The sequence below is a fragment of the Cucurbita moschata genome, unplaced genomic scaffold (assembly GCF_002738365.1).
Source record: "Cucurbita moschata cultivar Rifu unplaced genomic scaffold, Cmos_1.0 Cmo_Scf00022, whole genome shotgun sequence".
Lineage (NCBI taxonomy): Eukaryota > Viridiplantae > Streptophyta > Magnoliopsida > Cucurbitales > Cucurbitaceae > Cucurbita > Cucurbita moschata.
In genome coordinates, this window is record NW_019268538.1 from 2999609 (window position 1) to 3012925 (window position 13317).

A 13317-nucleotide genomic window follows, 5' to 3' on the forward strand; every position below is an offset into this window, starting at 1 on the left:
CCACTCACCAACATCCCTTTTTTCCTTATTATTTAATATTAATAATTGCAACAAAAAAATAATAATAAAAAATAAAAATTCTCCCATTTATATTTACACAAAAATTATTAAATAAATATTTAATAGTTATTACAAAGCTACTACGTTTGAATAATTTGTCTCGTATAAGATAAGATGTCTCTTTAATTATTATTTTTAGGTGGGTCATCAGTCTAATCATGTATTTAATCACAACGTTTTCATTTAAATAGTTTCCAACGCCCAATTAATTTATTTTATTTTTAATATAATAAATTACTTAAATGGGTCCAAAAAAATATTTATATATATTAATTTATTTTATTTTTAATATAGTAAATTACTTAAATGGGTCCAAAAAAATATTTTTCACGATTTATTTTCTCAAAAGTCCTCATGGGTTAGTTGACCAAATATAGAAACTTTCTTTTTTTACAAATATATATTTAATTTCAGGAAAATAAAAAAGGACCCCACACGTTTGGAAAGCTGAATATAAAATGATAAACTAATCATCAAAGGCACGTGACTTCCACACTCCGGTTCATTACCATTTAATATTTTAGATTATTTTGAAATCAAATTCTGGGCCGTCCAATTGATGCTTTAATAATTTTGGGCTTTAAATTGCCCGCCAGAATCCATTGGGCTTCCATTCGGCCCATGACCAGCTTCATGAAACGGATCTCATTCAGATGGGCTTTGCAACATGGGCCGAATTCCTTGATTTTTTTAATATATTACACTTTTATAAATTAATATTTTATATTTTAAGGAAATTAAAACGCTCTCTTTACATATAAATTTCTAACCATTTAAATTGATTTTTTTTTTTTATAAGAAAATATATTGTATTTAATTAAATAATAAAAATCATAAACCTTATATATTTTTTTTAGAAAAATTTGATCTCGGCAAAATTAAGTGAAGAATTTTATGGGACAGTGAAAGAGAAGTGATCACTAAGCCTAGTGGGTCGTGTTAATATCTCTAAGTCTTATTCATGTATTCAAATTACTACATGGTCTTTAACGACGGTATCAAATTGAATATAAAAAAATGGGAAATCAAGGAAGAATGATTCTTCCCTATCGCTATCTAAAGTTCTTATTATTTTTAGTCACGAATACGCATAATCATCCGTGATTCGTAATTGTTTCTTCCACTCCTTTATTATCTTTGAAACCCTTAATCCTTAAGTAACCAAGGTTATACCTCTAGAATCTAAAATAAAATAAATAAATAAATAAATAAATAAAAACTATACTTTAAAAAAAGAAAAAAGAAAAAGAAAAAGAAAAAGAAAAAGTGGAAGAAGAAGGATGTGATATACAATTCCTTGCCCAAAATATAAAATAAAATAAAATAAATAAACCCAACGACTTATATACCAATGGAAAAGTCAAAATATTACAGGTCCGCTCTGATCCATGTCAACTTTATGGTATTAAAACACACCCATATCAACCTCAGGGTTTTAAAACATGTTTAGTATGGAGACATTGTAACGACGGAAGTCCACTACTAATAGATATTGTCCTTTTTAAGTTTTTGCCTTCAAACTTTCCCTCAAAGTTCTTAAAACACATATGTTAGAGAAAGCTTTTCACGTCTTTATAACAATATTTTGTTTCCCTCTCCAACCAATTTAGGATCTTACAGTGCACCCCTCTTGAGTAATAGCCCAAATCTACCGTCAATAGATATTATCCATTTATCCCGCCAATCTTACAGATATAAAACATGTCTCCTAGAAACAAGTTTCCACACCCTTTCAAAAATGTTTCGTTTCCATTTACATGAGATCTTCCACATGTCAAACATTTTGTGTCATTAGATGATTGAGAGACGAACATGTATGTATGTATGTGTATATATATATATATATATATATATATATATATATATATATTATTATATTGGAGCTCTCTTTGTTTATAAGTTTGCATGTGGTTGGACAGCTAATGGATGAACAGTGTAGGGTCAGTGCCCCTAAAAATGTCCATAACTTTCCAGTTCAGCTAATATAAGTCCTCCAACAAATGTAATGTAAGGAAGGGTCCATCCCTTCACTTTTTATCCCTTCTCTTTTCAGTTAGCATTGTTCCTTCCCTACCGAGGGAGGGCAGGTCCTACATTTTTCTTTTTCTTAATGGACAGTTCCTCATTTTTTTCATATTCCCTCGCACAACCCGACCTTAAAGTCTCTTTTTCTAGCCTTATGGGGCTCCCTATGATTGCCTTATACCCACACATATATATATATATATATATAAACCTAGTCATAATGTTCGTAGCGTATTTAATATATTCATTTTACACGAATCAAATGGACCCCTCGTTTTTCAATAATTGAACATCTTTAATCTCAAATAATACATACGTAACATTGTTTGAGTAAATTAACTTAAAAGTCAACTGGTAAAAATCATAATACTCAGATAAACTTGATTTATTTAAAAAATAAAAGAACATGAAGTGTGGGGCCCACTGCCAGCGAATGTATTTAAAAATTTTAAATTGTAATTTAACACATTAATTAAGTAAGTGGTGTATGCTAACTAAACATGTTTAATTAAGTTAATGGCGGATTAAGAAAGCGTAAGGCGAAGGGGAATTTGGTGGGTTTGCTTTCTTTCTTTTTTGCAAAAAATTGGAACCAACCCTAAACTAATAATAAGAAGAAAAATGGGGAGAAAAAAAAAATTTAAAAAAAAAAACAATAATAAAAGAGGAAGGTGAGGAATATTAAAGGGTAAAGAATGGGCATATGATTTTTTTGCAGCTATGCCTTGCCGTGCACGTGACTTCATTTCATTTGCTAACACAATCAAATTTTATACAATCCATCAACATATATTCCTATTCCAAGTATTAAATTTGTGTATTTATACCAAAAACTCTCTTCATTTTAAAATTACGAGACTAATAGCATACAATATTTGTTAGTAGTGGGCTTGTGGCAAAAACTAAACGGTAAGCCAACGAGAACGCTGGCCCCTAAGAGTAGATTGTGAGATTCTACATCAGTTGGAGAGAGAAACTGTGGAGTGTTACTAGAGCAAGCTAACTCACAATGGGTTGTTACAAAAGCACATTGGCCAGTAATAAAGTAGACTATGAGATTACACGTTAAAGGGAAAGAATGTGTTAATACAAGAGGACGGTAGACAGTGTATTAACGAGGACTCTAGGGTTTATAGGAGTTTTGGAAGGAAGAATTTATTATTATTATTATTTGAATTTAAAATTTTGAAATTTTCTTAAAAGTGGGTAAGGGGTTGTCAGGTTTGGACAGAGCAAAGCTGGTTTGTTTATCGGGAAAAGCAGCCGATCTGTTTAGTAATGAGAAAGAAAAGTTAGAGCTTTGTTGATTAAATGCACCTCTAAGATCTTATTATTAGATTATAATCAAACACTTCGACTTTGACTAAAAACCCCACGCTCAACCCATTCTATAAACAAACTTCATGAGGTCATTTCCGTCTTTTTCAACTGTCAAAATTTTAAAACAACAGTGGACCCGTCGTCTCCGCCGATTTCCATCTTCTGACCCAAATTAAAGAAACCAAGCTTTTCTCTCATCTTCCTTGTTTCTCTGCAACTTTTCCATTTGTTTCAAATCCCTTTCAAGCTCTTCTTCTTCTTCTTCTTCTTCTTCTTCAATTGTTTGGTATTAAATGAGATGGTGGAGTCTAAAATATACCCCAGAAGGAGGGGATTCTATGTGAAAATGAAGCTTTTTCATCACAAAAATGGCGGAAGAGCTCAAGAACAGAGCTTCTTCATCAAATATTACAAATGGGTTTTATCGCTTACTCTTTCACTCTACCTTTTTACCTCTTATTACATCACCCACAACCATGAACCACCTCTAATCACCAAAACCCATCTCCCAAATCCCATATTCAAGCTCGCTTCTCGTGCCCTCATCGAGTCTTCACACGATACATTCCTCCACCAAGTTCAAGAAAATCAAGGTCCTCAAGTTTTTTTGCTCTGTTTTGACTCTGTTTTATGAACCATTTTGTTGATTCTTTGTTTTTGGGTGATTTAGTGTTGAAGGTTTTCGTGTACGATTTGCCATCGAAATACAACGTGGATTGGACTACAAACGAGCGGTGTTCTAACCATTTGTTTGCTTCGGAGGTGGCCATTCATAGAGCCCTTATGAACAGCACTTACAGGACATTTGACCCACTTGCAGCTGATTTTTTCTTCGTACCTGTTTATGTTTCTTGCAATTTCAGCACCATCAATGGCTTCCCTGCCATAGGCCATGCTCGTTCCCTCATTGCCTCCGCCGTCGCCTTCATTTCCTCTCATTACCCCTTTTGGAATCGCACCAATGGCTCCGACCATGTCTTTGTCGCTTCTCACGACTTCGCTTCTTGCTTTCGCACCATGGTAATTAAACGGCGCAACACAACAAACCCAAGTTTGATTTAGTCCAACGTTAATTTTAATTTTGTTTCCCAGGAGGATGTCGCCATAGCTGACGGAGTACCTTCGTTCTTGAAGAACTCGATTATATTGCAAACTTTTGGAGTCAACTACAAACATCCGTGTCAAGATGTTGAACACGTCGTTATTCCGCCGTATATTTCGCCGGTATCTGTACGGGGTACACTCGAGAAGTTGCCGGTGACTGGCCGGAGAGATATTTTCGCGTTCTTTAGGGGTAAAATGGAGGTGAATCCCAAGAATGTCAGCGGACGTTATTACAGCAAGTACATTTTTGTAACTCTTTCTCTTCTAATAATACTTTTCCTTATGTGAAGTTTTACTTACCTCATGCGGGGTTTTAGGAAGGTGAGGACAATGATTTGGCGAAAATTCAACGGCGATCGGAGATTTTACCTGCAGAGGCACAGATTTGCCGGTTACCAGTCAGAGATAGCACGTTCGGTTTTTTGTTTGTGCCCTTTGGGGTGGGCTCCGTGGAGCCCGAGGCTGGTTGAGTCCGTGGCGTTGGGATGCGTGCCGGTAATAATAGCTGACGGGATCCGGTTGCCCTTCCCCACCGCCGTGAACTGGGCGGAGATATCCATAACCGTGGCGGAAAAGGATATCGGGAAATTGGGGGAGATTCTGGAACACGTGGCAGCTTCCAATCTGAGTACTATCCAAAAGAACTTATGGGACCCGAGGAATCGGCGGGCCCTGCTGTTCCACGATCAGCTAGAAGAAGGCGATGCCACATGGCAGGTGGTTCATGCCCTGTCGGAGAAGCTGGACAGGTCGTATAGGCGTTCGAGGGTTTCAAAGCAATAAAAGTAGGCCACGTCATCAGTTAATTGACGGAGTTTTCCATTAAAAAGTGGTCTACCTTTCCTACGTGGGTGTGGGTGTGGTTGGGTATGGGGATGATGGTGGAAGACAGCTGGATTTTGCATGAAACTGGTCGTACAGTGAAGAATGGTATTTCATTTGTAATGGTGGGGCCCAAATACAGCTGGTCAAGTATTCATCGGGAATATATTAGTAGCAGCAGCCACGACATCAAGGGGTGAGAAGGCCACGTGGGCGCTTCGGATTGGACAGCCTAATGAAGCAAATATAATAATGACCAGTGGTGGTATCCATACATGTGAATGAGAATATTTAATTTTGAATTGAATTGATTTTTTTTTAATTTCTGTCTCATTTTAATTAAATGACATTTAAATAAAGAAACTAAAAATGGAATAATCTATTTTAAGCAATGAAATTAATTTTTTAGTGTATAAAATTGGTATGAATTATTAAATGAAAAGGGGGGGAAAAGTAGAGGGCAGAAAATGCAATAAATAAAGGGAAGGGAAGGGTGGTGGTGGATGGGATTATAATGAGAGAGGAGAAAGTGGGAGAAAAGTTTATGACAGCTGAAGAGTGTCAGAGCTTTAAATTACACAATCGTGTAATTGTCGGGCTCAGTGTAGAGGTATATCAGTCGTCGTCAGGTCACGGGCTCATTCAATTTTATCACAATTATTGGCACACAAATGTAACCTGTTACTCTAATTTTTTTTTTTTTTTGTAAATATTCCGACCTGCCGGATTCGAACCAGCTACCTAAGGATATGCTGTTAGAATACCATTACAGTCCTCCACTCTACCAACTGAGCTAAGGTCGGATTTGTGTTCGAAAGTCAAATTTCTTTGAATAAAAATACTTGTACGTTGTCTTTAATCTCCGTTCAATTAATCAAAAAATATCCAACCTGCCGGATTCGAACCAGCGACCTAAGGATATGCTGTTGGAAAGCCACTACAGTCCTCCGCTCTACCAACTGAGCTAAGGTCGGATTTGTGTTCCGAAGTCACATTTTTTTAACACAAATACTTACGAATTGTCTTTAATTTCTGTTAAATTATTGATAAAATATCCGACCTGCCGGATTCGAACCAGCGACCTAAGGATTAACTGATGAAATGCCCACTACAGTCCTCCGCTCTACCAACTGAGCTAAGGTCGGATTTGTTTTGTAATTTTCATATTTGCTATAGCCCTTTTTTTCCTTCTAAAAAGAAAATAACATTGGTGTCTGACATCTAGTTCTATTTGACAACTATATATATATATATATATATTTATATTTTTTATTTAGAAATTAGATGAGTATTATTTTTTTGTTTTAAAATTTTGACCCGAAATGGTAATATAGTTTTGTGTAGGAATTTAATTGTGGAAGTTAAATGGTTAGAAATTGAAAATTAAGTAAGAAAGGCATTAAATATGAGAAATTAGGGATAAGATTTGTAAGCAGAGAATTGGATGTGGAACCTAACATGATTGTGTCAATTTTAATTTTTAACTTTTTCTGAAACTATTGTGTCCAATAATTCAATGATCAAGTTTAATCGTATTAAAAAGTAAAATAGGACTTTTTACCTTACTCAAAATAAATGTCATTTTGATTGTGTCATAAATATTTTACCATAACTTAGGCTTAGACCCAATTTTTCCTTCCCATGATGGGCTAGTTGGGTTCGTTTCTCAATCTATTTTGTTCCGATTCTTTAACTAAATTAATCTATTAAATTCATTAAAATGAAAAATAAAATAAAAAAGTTTGAAGCTTTTGTACCCACAAAACAGCCACTATTTTGACTATTTTCTTATATATAAACATTTTAAATAAACCCCGTAATCAAATATTGGTGGGCCTTGGACGCACACGTAGTATTGCAATACCCGAACCTTTCCCCGAAGCTGGACCCATCACAAGACCTAACACCAAACCTCTTTTTTTTTTTTCTTTTTTTTTTTTCTTGTTTTTGGTAAATTTATAATTATTTAAGCTTAGGTTTAATTTTAACATTCAGGTATCTGCGTACGGTCTCTCTTGGGATCATGGCAATAATCATACACTAGGTAATTCCTCTGCACCCACTCCATCGCCCGATACCGCTCTTGGCTCATCCCGCCGGAGTCTCCCCTGCAAGACTCCGCTGCCTCCGCCGTGCAACCGCTTATTTTGAAGTTCTGGTACTTGGATACAAACGGCTGGTACTCATAATCCGCCTTGTATTTTCCATCCTCTGTCGCCCATTCAGAAGCATCCCATATCGAACCGTAAATCCACATTTTCCGTGTTGGGAAAGTTGCGTCGTTCATTTTTGTATATCTTCGAATCGGTACGTCGTCCACCAAAAAACTGTCAAGACGATGGAATTAATCATTGGAAATCTGTACAAACAAGACGTGTATTGAATATAAATTATACGGACATGATATCTGATGGAGTCCATTGAATTGCGTAATGGTGGAAATCCTGTGTGGGATCAAACCAGAGATGGAACTTCATTTCTCTTCCAATTACGTTTCCATCTCCACTTCCTCTAATGAAAACGTTTGTTTGCAGAGTGTATGGCTTCCCCGGCGTGGTTCCCAGGAATTCGATGTCAATTTCGTCGTGGTTTCCAGGGAAATATTGATTGTTCGAAAGCTAAATGAGAACAAAACGAAACGCAGTTAGTTCAGGTTGGTTAACTCATTTTCAAGGGTTTTGTAATGATGATTATACTAACGTAGAATGATGTGATAACGCCAGCAGTATAACCAGATTGGAGTTTAACAGAAACACCAAAGTAACCGGATCGGTACGAGCGCAGTGATTTATACCCACTACCTGTTCGACGAAATGCCGCAGAGAGAAAAATCAAGCAAAATACGAAATGGGGTCAGAGAGAATGTGAATATAGGGACCAAACTTGTGGACCTGAGGTTTTGTCGAGCCAAATTGTCAAGGTGCCTTGATCGACCCTTTGATGCTGAGGACCCCAGAGGTTTGCAAAGTACTCACTGAAGCCTTTGGATTGAACAGAGGAACTGGGGTAGTAGCCAGGGAAAGGAGGTGGACCCTGAGCAGTACTAAGATACATCACAACAACAAAAACCAAGACGAAAAGTGAAGGCTTAGCCATGAAATTGCAGGAATACGATGGCATACCACTGCAATCTTCAATGGGGGCGTGGGGCAGAGAATTGAAGAGAAATGGAGTGGAAATTTGGGAATAAATAGGGGAGTTCTTGAGATTTAAGGCCCCACATTACAGAATTTTCGGGGCTGTGGAGAAAGAAAAAGAATCGTAATCCTCTTGAATTGAAGAAAACACAAAAAACTTGTCGTGTGAATCGTAATCCTCTTGAATTCAAGAAAACACAAAAAACTTGTCGTGTCTGATCTTTCTTTGTTCTCAATGTTGTTTGTTGGTTTCAGTGTATGGAAATTGGAAGAAGTAGCAAGCAATGGCTGCTGCTCTGTTCTGGAATGGAAAAGCCAAAGGAAGAGGAGGAGTAATAACGTGATTGATGTCGCAAAAAATGGCCCATCTATGCGTTTTTGGTGAAGTGCTTTTGCAGGAGATAAGGCATGAAAAGCACGAATTGATTGACGCCAATATTCAGCATAAAAGGTTTCCATGAAGGTAATTACTTTCTCGCTTTAGTTTCATGCATTATTTCAAACCGTAATTGGAATCACAATTGTGTTGAGTTTTTCTTTTTCCTTGATTTACTGTGACGGCTGATTTTGTCATATATTCTATTTTTAGGAACAAACCTCATCTCACTGCGTGGTTCATTGCTCTCATGCATCTCATGTGATTTTGGATTTCCCTTGATCCTTAAAATGACACTTTTTCACTGTTATTGACTGGTAAATATTCTCATTCAATCGCAATAGGCCGGAGTGATTCAAATTATAAGGTTTTTAGGATTCATCGTTCCCATTATAAATAAGAAATTAAAAAAAATAGATTAATCATAGAATTTTGACACAATATCTTCTATCTCCATGTTCTTGAATTCGTATGAGAATCCGTATGATATTATGTACTCTTAGGTTTAAATATTTGAATAGTTGCCATATAAATAGAGACGTCACGCATTTACTCATTTATATGATTGTTTTCGCCAACTTCTAAGTTGCATAGAATTAGAAATATGGTTGATTATTTTCCCCAACTTATATGATTGTTTTCCCCAACTTAGAAGTTGCATAGAATTAGAAATGTGGTCCTAGCTAGCTTTTGTTGCTTGCCTATCTAATTATGTTCATCGATGACCATTCATTTTTCAAGTATTAAAATAATATATAGGAACAACAAGATTCAAAACTATGATTTCTTTGTAGGAAATAGATAGCAATAGACTATGCTTATTTTGCCTATTGGTTGATCATGAATCAATTAGGTAAAAAAATGGGTAAAAAATTGATACCAAAAGTTAATCCATTTTCATACGGGATTTTTTTTTTTTTTTTTTTCTTTCTTCAGTGAAGGTTTCAAAAATTTATATAATTTTTGTATAACTGATGTGAAAATGTGTGGTAGGGAGGCTTTAAGGGAGGGAAAGCCCATGAATGGTCCATTAAAGTTCTATTGAGCCCAATGGGCCATTTTAACTTCTACGTTATTAAGGTTTTCAAGCTTTAGGAAATTGAAATGAATAGGTACAAATATTTATTATTTTTTTTAATCATAAATGAATTCAAATTTTATAATTCCGAAATAATCAATAATTTCAACATTTAGTTAAATTAGTCTAGTTATAGATTATATATAGATAGAGTTTACTAATAATAATTGGATTGATTTTTTTATTAAAAAAAACTTATTAATTCACTTTTGTAAAAAAATATATTATCATTACTATTATTGAAGATTACCAAATGTATTTTAAATCAAGATTTAATAGTTCAGTCAATGGTTTTTCTACCAACCATGTGAAAAATTAGAGTCTATTGGTAAAAAAATTTGAATCTAATCCCATCAATTATTTGTGGAAATTTATGCTAATCATATCTATTTTATATTCCATTCATGCATTCTAATGGGTTATTTTTTGTGAAAGAATATGTCGACTAGGTGATAATCCTATTACACAATATTTTAAAATATAAAATTAAATTAAAAGTTTAAGAATCGATATTTTAAAATTAAATTTGAAAGCAATTTAATTTATAATAAAAATACATTATATCACATTTAGTCATTGTTGGAGTGCAAATGAGAAGAGAGCGAATGAAGACAAAAATGGTGGAGAAAGTGGAGGCAGTATGAATGCCACGTCAACATAGCAAAGAAGAAAAACATTAAAAAAAAAAAAAAAAAAGGTTTGAAAAGTGATATGGACACGTAATTGGTGACGTCACTCGCTTTCTCCCAGTTTTGTCTCGATCAAATCCAACTCGTCTTTCCTGTTCTTTGACTTTTTCTCTTACTAACATTTATAATATAGCTCCTGGGTCCCACTCCCCTCTGATCGTTAATCTTTTAATATATATATATTAATTAAAAGCATAAACCAATTAAATTAGGTTTAGTTTGACATCTATGAGGCCGTTGTCAAGTAAGACATGAATCAGTCGTCTAAACTCACCGCTAGTACATATTGTCTTCTTTATGTCTTTTTTTCGAGCTTCTCCTCATAACTTATAAAACGCGTATGCTAACAAGAGGTTTCTAAACATTTATAAAAAATGCTTCACTGGAGGATGTAGGATCCCACACGTCGTATTTTCTTTTAGCACACTATTAGAGAGTAGGGGTAGTCTCCGCTCGAGCCGCCCCAAATCTAAAACACGGGTCACTCGAGGTTCCCATTTTAGACCCAAAAATTTAAAAAAGTGTTGATTTTTACAACATTACAATTTACAAACATTTCCCATGACAACCTAGGACTGATTGTTTTGGCAGCGATGCATAGATCACGTCATCATCCAACAGTACACAATGTCCCAATTGAAGAAATGTTCAGAATTGAATGCATGTGATGTTGGTGAGTGTGTATGATCCATCTTTCAATCCATAGACATTAGATGAATTGGAGGGGGGAGATTGTTGTAAACCCAAAAGCCCACATTTGATATACATATCTGCTATCACCATTCTCATCACTTTCTCTCTTTATCCATTTCTTCATGCATGCACCTTCCTGTCCCCACTTCTATTTCCCTTGTTTTTATCCCAATTTACCCTCCCATCTTAATTCAATCCATTACGGTTTACGGTAGATATCATATTTGACGGTTTATATGATGCAAATATATTGTCCTCATCACTGTCTTCATCCCTTGCGACGGGGGCATGACGCCCTTTTCGTCCATTGAAACCTCACCACATGCTTTGACGTTAGCTACTTCTCTACCGGCTCCGCCGACAGGGCATCACTCTTGGCAATAGTGGTGCTGTGAACAGAATCACTGTCTCTAGATCTATTATTGTGGCTCTTTACCCATTCATGATGATCTATTTACTATTCAGTTAAAATATGCTCGAGATATTCTTACTTGTGCTCATTTGCTCGATAGCAAATCAATCCACAAGGTGCCGACTCCACTCCGTCTTCGCCCCTCTCTTTCTTTCTTCGTCTAAAATACACTTCAGAGTTCGCATTCTCAGTTTCTCCTCTCTTCTTCCTCTACTGCTCTAATGCCATCACGGCCACCTTTCCTTCTTCACAACTACCCTCTCTCCCTCTGTCTCTTGTCCTTTTCTCATAATAGAGCCATCGACCTAATTCTAAAGTTTCTACCTTGTGTCTCTGTAGCCCACAACCTATGGTTGTTTTTCAACACCTGACTGCTGATGGTTCTCCTCTTTCTAATTCTACTCTCTATCGATCTGTCTTTAAACTTTTCAAATCCAAGCTTCACGTTCGTTCAAATCCAATGCTCAACTTGCGAGGTGTGTTAAGGATATTTAACCTTCAATTACGACTTACCATAGATACCTCGACCTTTTATTGAAGATATTTGTTTCCATAACAATGTACCATAGATATCATATTTCACTTGTATTCATTTATTCTTCCTTCCGTTCACTTTATAATTTATTTGATAATTATAAAGAGAGAATTTCAGGGGCAGTAATTTTAGCAAATATTCTCAAAAGTAAGTACAAAATTAGTCAAATTATGTAGTCGAGGGGTTTGGAGGATGTCATTATCGATAGGACCAAAACGCTCGGTCTACATAATTTTTGATTACTTGTTGAGGTTTCCTGTTGAAAAGAGATTATATTATAGCAATAATGAAGACTTTGGAGAGTGGTATGGTTGTAACAAACTCAATACACCCCAAGTTCATGTAATTATTAGCGTAGGAGTTCTTTTTTTTTTTGTTATATAAGAGAGTGGGAGGTGGTTGGAGCTTCACCATTATTGTAGAGATCTAAACTCAACAAAGCCACACACATGGGAAGGGCGCCTTGTTGCGACAAAGCAAATGTGAAAAAGGGGCCATGGTCACCTGAAGAGGATACTAAGCTCAAACACTTCATACAAACCTATGGGACTGGTGGCAATTGGATTTCCCTTCCTCACAAAGCTGGTATGTTTTTTAGGAGTCACGGACCTTCGTAATGGTATGATATTTGTCTATTTTGAGCATAAACTCTCGTAGCTTTGCTTTTGTACTTCCCTAAAAGGCCTCTTACCAATGAAAACGCATTCCTTACTTATAAACTTATCATCTTTCCATGTTCGGACGTTAAAATTCAAGCATTTTAATCGATATTAGCTTAACGAGTTGAGTTGAATTGAGTTGTGTTGTTTGAATCAGGTCTTAAACGGTGTGGGAAGAGTTGCAGATTGAGATGGCTGAATTACCTGAGGCCAAATATTAAGCATGGTGAATTTTCAGCTGAGGAAGATAGAATCATTTGCACTCTCTTCGCCACCATTGGAAGCCGGTAACCAAAAAGAACACAGAAATTTCTCCTCTTCCCAGAAAAACCCTTTTTCTCAAACTTTTTTTTTTTTTTTTTTTTTTTTTTTTTTTTTTTTTTTTTTTTTTTTTTTTTTTTTTTTTT

The 13317-nt window shown here is 35.5% G+C and overlaps 3 protein-coding genes and 3 non-coding genes across 6 annotated transcripts in view; 2 read left to right on the plus strand and 4 right to left on the minus strand.

The window, feature by feature from the left end:
* Nucleotides 1-3454: 3454 nt before the first annotated feature.
* LOC111459850 (probable glucuronoxylan glucuronosyltransferase IRX7) lies at nt 3455-5656 on the plus strand. The gene is made up of 4 exons (XM_023102936.1): nt 3455-3998; nt 4076-4425; nt 4498-4748; nt 4827-5656. Exons 1-4 carry the CDS (start codon nt 3704-3706, stop codon nt 5290-5292), a joined length of 1362 nt encoding a protein of 453 aa, XP_022958704.1. The 5' UTR covers nt 3455-3703; the 3' UTR covers nt 5293-5656.
* A 388-nt stretch (nt 5657-6044) lies between these two features.
* Nucleotides 6045-6134, minus strand: TRNAY-GUA. The gene is given in 2 exon segments: nt 6045-6080; nt 6098-6134. It is a non-coding gene; the product is annotated as a tRNA-Tyr (tRNA).
* An 81-nt stretch (nt 6135-6215) lies between these two features.
* Nucleotides 6216-6305, minus strand: TRNAY-GUA. The gene is given in 2 exon segments: nt 6216-6251; nt 6269-6305. It is a non-coding gene; the product is annotated as a tRNA-Tyr (tRNA).
* An 80-nt stretch (nt 6306-6385) lies between these two features.
* Nucleotides 6386-6476, minus strand: TRNAY-GUA. The gene is given in 2 exon segments: nt 6386-6421; nt 6440-6476. It is a non-coding gene; the product is annotated as a tRNA-Tyr (tRNA).
* A 799-nt stretch (nt 6477-7275) lies between these two features.
* On the minus strand, nt 7276-8497 carry LOC111459169 (xyloglucan endotransglucosylase/hydrolase protein 31-like). Its single transcript, XM_023101936.1, has 4 exons — nt 8223-8497; nt 8032-8132; nt 7732-7949; nt 7276-7658 (listed from the first exon to the last, which is right to left on the minus strand). The coding sequence occupies exons 1-4, from the start codon at nt 8449-8451 to the stop codon at nt 7316-7318; spliced, it is 891 nt and encodes a 296-aa protein (XP_022957704.1). The 5' UTR covers nt 8452-8497; the 3' UTR covers nt 7276-7315.
* Nucleotides 8498-12577: 4080 nt separating this feature from the next.
* Nucleotides 12578-13317, plus strand: part of LOC111459620 (transcription factor RAX2-like) — a 2204-nt gene continuing 1464 nt past the window's right edge. The window contains exons 1-2 of the mRNA XM_023102609.1: nt 12578-12836; nt 13068-13197. Of these exons, the coding sequence (XP_022958377.1) occupies nt 12701-12836; nt 13068-13197 (266 nt within the window). The 5' untranslated portion in view covers nt 12578-12700. The remainder of the gene's footprint in view (nt 12837-13067; nt 13198-13317) is intronic.